Genomic DNA, 14,788 nt, shown 5'->3' on the forward strand with positions numbered 1-14,788 from the left:
GGGGTTCTACGGGGGGCTGCTCCCAAAAATATGTTTGCTTTCTTCTCCGAAACCACACATACAACCTTTATCACCCGTGATGTACCAGAGTTTGTTCACGGCATTAAAAAAAACATCCATAGGTATTTATGTTTTTTCTCCGTTACCTATTTTGTGTCATCCATGCCCACCAGTGGTTCCCGGGTTATCTTATCCAGCCACTACCAGGTGAGCATCCAGTGGTATTGCCCCTATGTTTAATGTTAATATCTTTATCCTTTGATGCAGATCCCAGGATGTTGAAAGGTATTGTGGTGTGAGGGGGGCTGAAAGTCTCATAATTACAGAGAAAATGCATGGTTGGCATTGTTGGTACATACCTGATAATTTGATGTCTTTGGCTATGACTCAAAGAGAAATATGCATTGAAATACTATTTAAAATGAATGTGATTAAGGTGTTAAAATGTTATTGTTTTCCCTAAAATATGAGAGTCTGGACCCCTGAATACTCCCCCACTCATCCCCCTCTTCCCGCACCAACCTGGAACCTCCTTTAACCCCATCTCACTCTTCTTGCTTTTTTCATTCAGAGCTACCACTGAAAGTGCCCAGCGCCATAGCTGGGGCATGGAGTTGGCCTTGCTTGGCACGGGGCGTGACACTAGCACACCCGAGCACCCCCCGCCACTCTCTCGAGTGCTCAGCTTGAGTCTTGAAGCAGCACATAAGCACGAGGTCACAAAAGCCCACAGTCCAGCTCATCCTTTCGGAGATTGAAATGTCCTTGTGGTAATCCAAGGCGTGAGCAGGAATATAGGAGGGAGACGCTATTCTCACGGGATGGGCTTGTGCCTTCATGTCCATACTCTTGTATTGGCATATCTTTAACACACAACCACCCTCATCATCACATTTATTACAGTCTCATTATACATTAAAATATGCATTTAGATCTGTTATATATATATGATATATATATATATATATGATATATATATATATATATATATATATATATATATATATATATATATATATATACATACATACATAAGAATAAAAGTGGAACGTTTCATACATATGTGAATTCGCCCTCACAGATATGTCATTTACAGGTGAGCTTTTTCATTTGAAAATAAATTACCTGTATTTATAAACAGTATGATACTGCTTCACAATTATAAATTACAATTAATAATGATCATACAATTTGTAAATATCAATTATAATTCACAATGCCCCGAACCTGCGAGCTGTTCCGAAAGTTATACAGGCAATTGTTGATTTTGCCACGGGGGTGCTGCGCCATTCCCGACGAGTGAAACTCGAACCTTGAATGCCTCAGAGGTACAACCTGAGTGTTTTGACATCTTCACATTGACTTCACAGTACAATCCCAACATATTAGTCGCTTAGCTTAAACATAATATTCACTTGTGTAAATGTCACAATTATAATAGTGTACTGACATTTATCTCATTGTTAACAACAAGCTTTTGAATTGAAAGATACTTTTGGAACCATCCGCTGATGTTGTTTTAAGTGCCCCATGAAGGCACAACCTGCAGGTAGTATTCTGTTCTCTCTCTCTTTGTTTTTTCAGTGTAAACACTGCCTGCGTCTTACTTCCTCCCATTTCCTACCCCTCACCTCGAGAAATGACTGTTCCTATTTGGAAAAGCCAGCAGGTTAACAGCACCTGATGTTTTGGACTCTCAATCTCTTGCCATCTGCTCTGACTCACCTTTGTCCCGTCCCACTTGTTCTTTCCAGCAGCCGTCTTTCCATGCTTATACCATTACCTACACATTTCCTGAGTGCTCGCTTTCCCCAATCTCTTCCATAAGCTATCTGCTCTCCCATCCTCCTCTCTTTGCTTTCCATGCATAGTGGAAATACTGCATTCGTATGCAATGGGGACGCAGCTTTCATCAAAAGGTCACCATAACAGGCAGAATTGAGGTCAGTTATCACCTGGGATTTAAGGCACCGAGTGAACTCACCGATTTAAAGCGGTTGTGACATTTTTGTCACAATCGCCTGATCGGATGAGTTTGCACAAAAATCTGAAAATGTTTTTTATTTAATATATACATTTAACTTTCCAATGTTTCCTCCATAGTTCCTGTCTTAATCTGCTATTGTCTCCTGTTGGACGTTCTTGGAATCTCAGGGGTGTCACAAAAGTTGTTACAGACTGGGACAGGTCTGAACGAGGCATTTTGGTCATAACTAATTATAATCATTCGTACAAATTGGCCATTTTGCCGGCCTAAAGTCTCAGTATTGTGAAAGATATCTTCGAGTCGTTTAACATCCACTTTGTAGAAAATGGAACTTGCTTAACATACACACCAGACAATACTTTCCATGGTGCAGAACCCCTGCTGGCACTGCACCGCATGTTCGATATGCTGACCAATTGATTGTATCTCTACATTCGGCACACATTGACATGAAAACAAAAGTGCAGCAAACCGCATCAAAATGACTGTGATTTGATGGATCTTTCAATTATTATATTGTACAGATCATAGGATAAAGGGTATACATGTATATTGTTGAGTTTAGTTGGCTTGTTTAAGCACCTTATTTTTGTTCAATTGTGGCACGTACAGAGTTGTAAAGTTATGAGTATTTGTTAAGTTTCTTAATTATAACTGTTGATGAGACATGAAGATGACCATTTCAGACTGTGGCTCGACGATGACTTTAAAAAGGGTTCATTCCATCATAAACCCAGGAATGAGAGTGAAAGCGGTAAATTGGAAAAGCCATGTTGGTCAAAACCGTGCATCTCACTGTTCTCTTGAACGATGTCAAAAATATCAGTGATTATTTATTTTTATTTAGTTCACCAAAAAGCATTCCCAAAATAATTTTTAAGACATATTTTCCTTGGTGCATACTTTCATAATAAGCATACTTTTTTGATCAAAGATGGCCACGTCGACAATAAACATACTTTTGTTTTTTGAGAATTTTTGTACAATATGGCCTTGAATTATTAAGTCGTATCAAATGCCCAACACCATTCCAACCACAGCTGTATTTCAATTTCACCAGTTTCTTATATCCCGAGGGTTGTTGCTGCAGATCTTTAATCACATGCAGAGTGAAAAACCATTAAAATGCACAACAGTTACTGATGGAATGTGAAATTATATAGTTAACCAGCTGCATTGCGATTGGTGAGAGTGTGTGTGTGGCAATCGGCGATTCATCACGACTCAACAAAGTGAACCTGTTTTGTGTGACCATTGCGCAACTCTCCTGGAGAAATTGATTGATGCCGTTTGTTGGAATTTTCAATTGTTCGGTCCAAGTTGTGTGAAGCTTTTTGTACACACATGGAATGGAATAAAGAGATGGAATGAAAAAAAACATCACAATACATTTCTTTGATGTCTTCTGTCAGTTTCAGGCGGTGTAAATCAAACTATTTGGTGGGCCGTATGATTCTTGTCCAAGAACGATATACCCAAAGCGGAACCACAATGTACCTTCCGGCAAAAGATAACTTTTGGCAGAGCACCAGATATGAGTCAATACTTAGTATTTTCCTGATCTGAAATGTAATGACTTTTCCTGTTTTCCTGACGAACTCCACATGAAAGATCATCGATGCAATCGCTTAAATGACATTCATAGTTCTGTAACATTGTATTTCATCCACACAGTATTCCAAAAGAGTCCTTTTATAACTGTTCTTTTTTTCAGAAACTCCAGGTTTTGCGTTGCCTCATTAGGATCTCTTGCATTGCATGGGCTCGGTAATTCTTCAGGTAAGCAAAATTACTTTTTAAAATATTCAATAAACACATGCTCCTGGAACTATATTGTTACCTCTGCTACCGAAGGTGGATGGAGGTTATGTTTTCACCCCTGTCTGTCTGTTTGTTTGTCTGTGAGCAAGATAACTCAAAAAGTTCTGGGCATATTTGGACGAAACCTGGTGAATGGGTTGGGTGTTTGACAAGAATGAATTGGTTCGAGTTTGGTGAAGATCTGAATCTGGATCTGGATGCGAGAACTTTTTAAATATTCAAGTGATTCTTCACCATTGACAGATGGGACCAAACATGATATATAACACGATATTTCAAAACGTTGTGGACGAGTTATGCCAAAAGTAGGTTGATGAGTTGGTTAGGTGATAAGACCAAGCCAATTAGATGTTGGTTCAGGTCTGGATACTGATCCATCCTATCAGTGGGATACAAAAAGTAAACTGCTCAGCTTGGTGGAGGTATGCTCTAGTTACCCATTGTAGTTCCAAATTGTATATAATACAATGGATTCTGACTACATCTGGGAATGCAGATTGAGTCTGGTCTGCACTCGTAAAAGTATGTTGCAAGCAGTCTCTCCATGTACGTGTCAGCATTTATGATAATTATATATTGAAACTAGAAGTGCACTAGGTAGAGCGCATACCTCCGCCACGTAATGCCTGATCCACGAGGACATATCAGGCCCAATACAATTTTGAAATATTATGCTATATATCGTTTTTGGCCCTCTCTCAATGGTGAAGATTCACTTTAAAAAAATAAATAATTCTCGTATACAGATCCGGTTCTTATCTTCACCAAAATTTGTCCTTGCCCCACACTCAACGTGTCCACCAAGTTTCATCTGAATCCATCCACAACTTTTTGAGATATCGTGTTATATATCGTTTTTGGCCCAATCTATCAATGGTGAAGAATCACTGAAAAATTCTAGTAGCACACCGAACCTGTCCACAAAATTTAATCCAGATCCGTCTACAACTTTTTGAGATATCCTGCACACAAACAAACAAAGAAACAGACAGAAAGGGGTGAAGACATAATGTCCTTTACTTTCAGTGGCAGAGGTAAGTTGTGGGGGGTTGTGGGGGTTGTGGAGTTGTGGAGGGGGGTTGGAGTTGTGTTGTGGGGGTTGTTTACCATTGAGATTCTGTGTGTACGTCGAGGCCATAACATTTTTACCAATTGCACTTTCCTCACTAAATCTTCAACAAACCTTTAGCATGAGTATGTGAGAATACAAATTAATGAAATGTCCCATCTTTTTTTATCCCCCGTTGGACTTAGTCCTAAACGGGGGCTTATGGATTGGGTCTCGTCTGTCCATGTGTCCGTCCGCAGCCATATCTCGGACATATATGGACTGATTTTGATAAATCTTGGCACAAAGACAATACATGATGGTGTACATAAGCACATAATTTTGTTTCGCGATTTGATCAAAGATGGCCACCTGACAGCGATTTTAGTTGTAAAAACCCGATGTTGAACATGTCCTCAACCATTTATTGTACATGCATTTACCAATCTTCTTCAAACTTGGTAAACAGATAATGAATTATGGATGACATATCCACATCATTTTTTTTTTTGAGATCAGATCCAAGATGGCCAGCTGGTGGCCATTTTGTTACATAAACGTGTCCCAAACCATTTCTCGGACATGCATAATCCGATTTTATTCAAACTTCGCACTAGCATAGTACATGATGGCATACACGTGCACCTCACTTTGTTTTGCGATCTGATCAAATATGGCTGACCGGTAGACTGGTGGCCATTTTAGTTGTAAAAAAATAAAATAAAACTGGTATTGAACACGTCCTCAACCATTTCTCGGATATGCATTTGCCGATGTTCTATTTTTTTTCAGACCTATAGCATGAAGATTTTTATGAAAATAAAAAAATATAATTAGATCCTCGTGGAGGATCTCTAAGTCTGAAGGCCCTGTCACACCTTGACGTTTTAGCCAGCATATGCCGACGTATGAAAAATTTGGCGAATACGCTGGCACACGTCGAATACGTTATGGGTAAGTTTTGTATACGTTAAGAGCACGCTGAAGCACGCTGGCATACGTCGTAGTACGCCGAGCTCGTCGACAAATTTTAAGCATGCTCAAAATTTTTCCATGTATGCCAGCGTATGACTCACACGTTCCGCATACGCTGGCTATAAGTTGGAGGCACGTTATATGCGATCCTTGACACACGTTACTTGTAAGTTACTCATAAGTCGAAACGCGTCGAGGTAATGTTTAGCGTACCCGAAACTTATTTCTAACCAATGAGTAACGTGCTTTGAACCTATGAGTAACGTATCCCCAACGCATATTGACGTATGTAGACGTATTTGACATCTTCCGGATGACCACAGAACTTACTGAACGTGTTTCTAACTTACAGCTACCGTATAATGGTGTATTGGCAGCATTTAGGGGAATTGGTATATAAAAATAGGCTTCATAGGAGGAACCCATCAGTGTTCCAGACTCCATGGTTTTTTTTTTTCTCTTCGGCATGACGGTGATTTTGACACTTCGATTTCTAGTGCGGTTATGATTTAAATCGTTGAGCGGCAGCCTATTAATAGGCTACGCCACGTGATCGTCGGCGATACGCTGCCACGCGCTATGCATAAGTTAGACTATCATTGGGCATAGGTTGTGAACGCCGCCAACACGCTTAGCATTCGTTGGTATAAGTTATCTATGTTATCGAAACGTTCTGTGTACGTTACTAATACGTTATGCATACGTCCAACTCGTTATGAATACACCCAAAACTGAAAAAAAACATCAATAGTTCAGCGTACGCCAGCGTTTCACATACATTTTGATATGTTGCCATACGCTGGCTAAAACGTCAAGGTGTGACAGGGCCTTTACTCACGTTGTTGTTCTTCATCTTCTTCTTGTGGATTTTTTTGTTTCACAGCCTACAGTTTTCATCGAAACTTCCTGAAACTTGGCATATATATGTATAAATACCCTGCGCAGACAGTAACCATCTCCGATTTTGAAAATTCCTTGAAAAAAAAAAGTTATGACGTCAAAATATCTCCGCTAATGGAAATCGCCTAAAAATTTATCTCCGAAACTAGGCAAGCTTTTTGAATTCTGTTTGCGGAAATCGAACAGGGCATTAGCAGAGATGAATTACCACACACATGATACATCACTATGACGTCATATCAATTTTTATGACGTCATTCCTATTTTTTGACATTTTTTGTTTCACAACCCAGAGTTTTCAACGGATCTTCGTGAAACTTGCCATGTATATGCAGAAAGTCCACACGCAGGCAGTAACCATCTCCAATTTTGGAAATTCTTCCTAGAAAAAAAAGTTGACGTCATAATATTGCCGCTAATGGAAATCGCCTACACCATTATCTCCAAAACTAGGCAAGCTGTTTGAATTTTGTTTGCGGGAATCAAGCCGGGCATTAGCACAGATAGTTTATCGCAAAGCTGATACATCACAATGACGTCATATTCGTTTTTATGACGTCATCATTTAGAGGACGAGGATCTTACCACATTTGAGCTTGTTTTGATTCCTCTTTTCAATTTCACCCCAACCACCTTTAAGTATAGTTTATAAAAACTGATCAGACAGCATTTTCAACTGAATGATAATTTTCTGTTTTCTTCTTTCATACATAAATAAATATTATTAAATGTTATACTGTTTGTGTAATTCAGTACATCTTCCCAAAAATATAGGAACATTAAATCCCTTCTGTGCAAAATTTGCATTCCCAATCAAAAATGTTATACATGTCATGTGACCAACTGTCTTGCACAATATAACTATGTGACCCACATCATTAATGTTCATTGAATAACCCAATCATATGCAATCTTCCAAGTCACATGACCACTGAAGTCAGTTGCGCATCCACATAAATCTTGGAAATACATGGGCAAGCCCTTTAACTCCGTACAGCAAAATTACTAAAACCATGGGGGCCAGGACATTTTATGGCCTTTTCTCCTTGTTAAACTGTCGTTTTTGTCAAGTTTAGTTCGAGCACAAAGCAGACGTGGATGGGCTTTGTATTTTGAGACGCTTTCTTCTTCTTATTTTTTTTATAATAAATACATTTATGATAATGGTGAGCGCACCTGGTTTCAATAAATACTGAAAATGTTGAAATGTCATGAAGCCTGCATGAGACATTTCTATGAAGGGTATTGTCGAGATTAAATGAGAACTGGATAGAGTCCTACAGTCTGACCACTACCCATTCACTCACTGAATCTGATACATTCATTAAGGCTAAAATCAGCCATAAGGGAGTTTTTATTGTCAGGCGAGATGATAAGATAATTGGAGGTCAAGCCCCATAAATCTCGCGTAGTTACTCTGTCTCTCTAGAATGTAATGCCTCGCAAATCCTAAGGTTGCATTATTTAATCGTCCTTTGGCACAATCTTAGTTGCTTTAGTTGCTGGCTGTGGCCATCAACCTTTGTTTGTAACATCTCCCTGCTGATCTCCAAATGGACGATACACGCCATTTTTCAAACCTTTCGTCCCTATCAATGTGAATAAAATAGTGTGATGAATAAATTGGACCAATCCAGTAAATCAAGAATACCCCTCGAAAGATTGTGCTGTTAACAATGCCGTCATCATCTGCCACCATTAACAGAGATGAACAGCTCAGGCTCCATGGAAGATTGAAACAAAAGGAAACTTTATACAATGCAGAATTTGACTTAAGTGGGGCATCTTGTTCCACTTTGTTCTCTGAGATCTGATTTTCAAATCGTTTCTGCATCAGCACCTCGTAACTGAAAGATCGCACCTTTATTTGGAGAAAATTTAACTTTAGTAAGATTTCCAGCAATCTGTGTAGAGGCAGCCATGTTGTGTCCAAGATTGGCTGTGAAACATATGACATCACTTTCGGTTCGGGAATTTGTTGTTTTTTTTTCACAATTTGGTCCATTCTGCCGCTGCCGCTTCAGCCTCATTAGAACGAAGATTTCCAAACCGGATTAGTCGTGTATTTCTGTGATATCGTTGCCCCTGAATTGGTGTTTGTGTTTCCATCCTCTTTTCCATGTTAAATGATATCTTATTGTGCTGTATTTGTCAAATTTGTTTTCGTGTTGTTCAAGGCCTACTTTAGCCACACCACGGACAGCAACTTTGAAAATTCTGTGTCCCTTTTGTTTCCATGTTCTTCGTTTTGCTTCTTTCTTTCCAAATGTTTTACGTCTACCTCCTCAACATTATCCTATTTCCCCTCCTCGTTTCAAAAATAGTAATAAAAAATAGGGGCAACATCCCTTAATGGGAGGTGTGGATGACCCATGGAATATGTAATGGAGAAGAAAGTAAATACTGCATTTTAGGGGGAAAAACCTTGATTTTTAATGCCTTGACCAAACTTTAATGCATCATATGTGACGAAGGTTGTGATCAACTTTCATTGAAATCATGTGTGTAGTTTCAGAGAAGAAAGCACATGCCGATTTTGTGGGGTCAAGACCCTGTTAAACTCCCGTAGACCTTGATTTTATCTTCTTTTACTGCCGTGAACAAACTTTAGTCCATCATGGGTGATGAAGGTTGTGGTCAAGTTTAATCGAAATTTTGTGTGTAGTTTCATAGGAGAAGATCCGTTTGTTTGCATACAGCCTGACTAACTGACTCACTGCCTGACTGACAGACACCACGCAATGCTAATACCTCCGCTGAACATTTTTTTGTTCCAGGTGAGCTAAAAACCAACACTTTTCCACTCCATAACAATGTCATTCTACTTGACTTTCCTTCTGTATTATGCTTTTTTAAGCTTACTTCGAACGTAGTTCTGGGGAGTTTATGGGATGGCGCATCATCCGGCTGTCAGTCAGTCCGTCGGTCTGTCCGACCATAAACACTTGCAACTTCTTCTCTGAAACTACACATACAATTTCGATGAAACTTCACCACAACCTTCATCACCCAGTATGTACCAAAGTTTGTTCATGCCATTCAAAAAATGACAGCCTAATGGTGTATATGGGGGGTGGGGGGAGTTGCCCCCCAAAATATGTATTTGCTTTCTTCTCCGAAACTACACAGACAATTTCGATGAAACTTGACCACAACCTTCGTCACCCATGATGTACCAAAGTTTGTTCACGACATTATAAAAAGAATCGAGGACTAAGGGGGTATATCGTGTATGGCAGGGTGGGCCAAGCAGAGTTGCAGACTTGAAGGCCAAGATCGATGCAGTCTTTGACAAACAATGGGTGTGGGGAAGAATGAGGGGCACGAGAGGATACATGGGGTGGACAAGAGGGATACAGAAGAAAACTCTCAGGCGTGAAACCTGGAAATTTGGAAGGAGGAGGGATTGAGGTGGGGTTTGGGGTGGGGTTAATGAAGGAAGAAAAGATCATGGTTTTGGTTTGGGGACAATTTGAGGTGGTGGTAAACGGCAGTCTTGAAGACCTGGAGTGAAGAATGAGATTGGAGAGGGTGTGGAAGTTGGTTCCACATGTGAGAAAAAAAGAGGAACAAATGAGTGGAAGTGAGCAGTGATCCTGGATTTAGGTAGTTTCACTAAAAGGGGGTTGATGGCAGGGTGCCCTGCAGAAGCCTGGAGGTAGGGGGAGGTGGAAAAAGCATGGAAAGAGCAGAGGGTGCAAAACCAGAAAGGAGGTGGTCGAAGACAGAGAGAGCACCGACCTATCTGTGATGGTGTAGTGCTGGACCCAGAGACTCAGCTTCATCAAGGGGGATTCCAATAATCGTGAAGGCCTTGGTTTCCACAACATCAAGCTGAGCAATATGCGAGGCAGGGTAACAAGCCCAGAGGAGAGAGTAGTACTACATCAAGCTGCATATGAAGGCCTTGTCGATGGATAGGATTTCAGGTGTGCCAAGGAAGGGACTTTGTACGACGGAGGTGGCCCAGTCGGCGGTTATCTTTGGAACCCAACTTTAAAATATGGTTTGCCAGAGAAAGATGTTGACTTTTATTGAACTTCCTCAAGAGGATTGTTAAGATGGGGGGGGGGGTGGGGAGTATGGGGGAAGGTGTGGCTGTGTTTGACAGATGGTCCTTTCGGAGAGAGATGGTGAGAGCATGAGATTTGTCTGGATTGATAGACATATTCCAAGTGTTTGACAACCTTGTGATTTTGTTGAGGTCCGAAGAGAGGGAAGAGGTTGCAGCCTGCCTGTTTGAAGGATGAGGGATGTCACGGCAGAGGATGGAGTTGTCAGCGAATAGAAAAGAGAATTTTTCAGAGTCAGAGAGATCATTTATTAAGATCAGGAATAGGACTGGGCCCAGAACACTGCCTTGGGGAACTTCGGCCTTCATAAGGAGAGGAGATGAAAGGATTTCCATTGAGAGCCAGACATTGGCTGCGAGAGTACATTAAGTCAGTGAGGCAAATGTGGAGTTCGCCTTGGAGGCCATAGGCTGAGAGTCTGGAGAATATGGCGAGACGCCAAACTCTATCAAAATTACGAGATATGTCAAGAAAGATGGCCCTGATCTCATGTCTGACATTGAGGGCTTCCATCCATTGTTTGGTGAATAGAAGCAGCATGTCCAACATGGAGTGACCTGGTCTGAATCCAAATTGGTGATCTGAGATGAGGTTGTTGGAGAAAATGAAGGATTTCATATCAACTGTGATGATGGATTCCATAACCTTGCTGATGATTGGAAGTAAGCTGATAGGTCTGTTGTTGAGGAAGTTCAGTCACTCAAACTTGTGGGTCTCACTGTCAGCCATGATCTTTCTTGGGCAAACCAAATTTCAAAGTTGGCTTCCAAAGTCAGTTGCTTACTGGGCATCTTGCATCGTATAAAGTCCTTTTCTTGGCACACCTGAACTCCCATCCACTTACAAGGCCTTCATCCACAGCAAGATAGAATATGAGTCCCCACTCTGGGCTGACACCCCTGTGTAACAGCTTCCTCGGCTTGATGCTGTGGGGGACCAATGTCTTCAAGCTTATTGGAATCTCTAGCGATGAAGCTGAGTCTATGGACCTATCACTTTCCCATTGCAAACAGATCGGTGGTCTATCTGTCTTCTACCACCTCCTTTCTGGTCTGGAGTTGAGGGTGGGGGCGGGGGGCGGGGAGTGAGAATGCAATGAAAGAGCACCCTGCTCTTTCCTTGTTTTGTCTCCCCCACCTCCAGGTTTATGTAGGGCGCACACAGTCCGCCATTAACTCCCTTCTGGTGAAACTCCCAAAATCCAGAATCATGCTGACCTCCACTCACTTTTTCCTCTTTCTTTTTTGATGGAACCAACTTCCATGATCCACCTGTGGAACCAACTTCCATGATCTCTTCAATCTCATTCTTCCCTCTTAAGTCATAAAGACAGCTGATCACCATCATCTCCGATCATACCCAATCCAAAACCATGATCTTCTCTGCACCTGTCAACCTCCATCCAACCCCAATCCCATGTCCTTCCAAATTTCTAGTTTTTCCTTCTTGAGAGTTTGCTTCTGTGTCAATCTTGTCCACCCCATGTATCCTCCCCGCACCCATTGTTTGCCCACGCCTCCTTCTATTTTGTCCGTCAACCCCGCTGTTGGTGTTTCCCCTCTTTCTGCTGTTTCTTTCGTTCTGCTGCGTCATGATCTGTTCCACTGTTCTTGTTCTTCCACGAGCCTTGGGCCTTGACCTCGTATTCAATAAACCCCATATTTTTGCAAACCACACTCATGTACAATTCTATGCAGTATGTCTTGTCATTGTGAATTAGAATCTCAACTGGTGCTTCCTCACAATTCAATCTGATAAGGTTGGGCCAATCACCACAATATTTTACCGTTCAGAGGATGCACGGCCTGAAACCTTTTGTACGTAGGTCAAGGCTCATGAAAAAGATAAATGACAGATGATGAGTTACATTGGCAGTTTATCGAGATATCTCAGTTTCTGCACTCTTCAGGTCATCAAAGTTATTTTGTCTTCAAAGTATAGATTAATTGAAAAGCGAGGTGACAGAGCTAGTCGGCAATGTGGCAGTCTATTACACTACCCTTATACACTGTAATAAGATGATGTTGAGTCACACTTTAGGATATGGAGGCTTGACTGATCACCAGAGAATGCAGGGATAATCGGCATCGTACATAGCCATTATCGGCGGCCTCTTCACCCTGATACTGCCTGCACCAAGCTCCTTCTATTTCACATGGTACCCCAACTTCCCAGGGGTTGTACTTGACAGCTCTTATTACATACACCTACACCCTATAGAACTTGTCCAAGTACTGCAAAACTGGAGATTCTTGGAAATATTATGAAGGCTATGTGTGTTCTACAGTGTTCAAGTATATAATTCAATTTAAATACAGGTTGAAAGAGGTTTACTACTACTAAGGCATGTGGAAGAAAGAGGTTTAAAGGCGTATAAATAAATTAACTTTGGGTTTTACCACCGTTTTACCCAGTGTCGATTACACTACCCTATCCAGCACGTTACATTAGTTATTCGTGCCTGTTGTTTGTGTGCATTATGATGTCCTCAAAAAATAGTAGGTTTCCTGTTTGGAATGATTTTCAATTTTGTTTGACTGCCAGACAGGCAGACAGATTAAAATATTCTCACTCCTCTCTGCTCATGCATGGTCGGGACAAATTTAAAGCCAAAGTATGTTAAAATGGCAAACTTGTCTTTTTATTCATGTTCCGATTCATGTTCAAAATCTAACATTCAATTTAAATAAGTTGTTCCTCGATTATAAACTCACGATCATGAAGTGATGAGACAGAAAGATGGACAGACGGACGGACCAATTGCTTAACCTGCTTTTCACTTCATGTGTGCCGGGTAACAATCTTGTAAAGATACTCGAGCATTAAATAATTTAGTGACCACAGTTATAGCCACAGAGGCTCTAATGATGCCTCGAATGACCACAGGGACTGCTGGAACCATAAGAACGTTTTGCAAATAGAAACAGCAAGAAAGCTGAAAGGCAAGCAAAGCTCAACTGCCTTAACGTTTGCAATTCCACAAAATGAGGAAATGACAAAGAGGAAAAGGAAAGCAATACATTGAAACAAGGAGGAAAGCGAATTGGAGATCGAGGATGGTCAACAAGGTTTTACTGCTGAGGCATCAATTCAAGATTTTTGCCATAAAATAAGAATTTAAGAAAAATAATATTCCTTTAATTTCTGATGAGGAAGTGATCTAATGCTCTTTTATGCATAAACTTACGAAAATATATTGTTCTACACAAACCCAGCTCATGCCACCACTGAAATTATGTTTAAAAAAAAAGCCTGTTTATGGATTGTTACCATGGTGACATAGACAATGCAAGTATATTATGGATGTATGACGGGTGGAAACTGGTTAATCTGGAGGTACGTCTCATCTGATCTTTTCGAAGCTCACCCGTCGTAGATCTTCATGGAGCCACCATTACAGTTACAGACTAGGAGGAATACCAGTGAGGCAATCTGACAAACCCTACACTCGAGGTAACATGACCAGGATAAAATTACCATGCCATTTGCTTGCATCCATCTGCAGTTTTAATGTACAAGGCATTTCCACTGTAATTAAAGCATTAGTTTTAGAGCTCGCAATAGGTGTCTAAATGTGTACTTTTCAAACTTCTGATTTATAAAAACTTCAGCCTCAATTTGCTCTGTAATACTGTATGACGGATGGTAATTAAAGCTCGCCTAACTTGCCAGCTGACGGAATAGCTTGCATCACGAGACATACTTGCAAGGTAATTTTAGAGCCTTGTCAGGTGATTGTGAAGCTTTTGCGCTAATAATTTTATCATGCTTATGCAGATCCCACAGTAAAATGTGAAGGGAGTGAATGCAAAGTGATGGTCAGTAACAGGAGTGGTTGAGAGTATATGCTGAGGTTGCAGTAAAGCTAATGGAATGACATAAGGACGAATGTATTTTCGAATATATGAAGATCATCAAATGTGGCGAATTCCTCACTTCTTCTTCCAAATTTACGGACGACACCCAGCTGGGAGGTAAGGCAAA

At 40.7% G+C, this 14,788-nt stretch overlaps 1 protein-coding gene and 1 long non-coding RNA gene across 6 annotated transcripts in view; one reads left to right on the top strand and one right to left on the bottom strand.

The window, feature by feature from the left end:
• The window catches only part of LOC147012025 (casein kinase I-like), a 93,177-nt gene extending 89,812 nt beyond the window's left edge, over window positions 1-3,365 (top strand). For both annotated transcript variants that reach the window (XM_085858021.1, XM_085858022.1), the window contains exon 10: window positions 572-3,365. In XM_085858021.1, coding sequence (XP_085714147.1) covers window positions 572-758 — 187 coding nt within the window. In that variant the 3' untranslated portion in view covers window positions 759-3,365. The remainder of the gene's footprint in view (window positions 1-571) is intronic.
• The window catches only part of LOC147012026 (uncharacterized), a 32,985-nt gene that overhangs the window by 2,812 nt on the left and 15,385 nt on the right, over window positions 1-14,788 (bottom strand). The window lies entirely within an intron of this gene.

Source organism: Eptatretus burgeri, chromosome 15 (assembly GCF_056783735.1).
Source record: "Eptatretus burgeri isolate ZD-2024b chromosome 15, Ebu_testis_v1, whole genome shotgun sequence".
Lineage (NCBI taxonomy): Eukaryota > Metazoa > Chordata > Myxini > Myxiniformes > Myxinidae > Eptatretus > Eptatretus burgeri.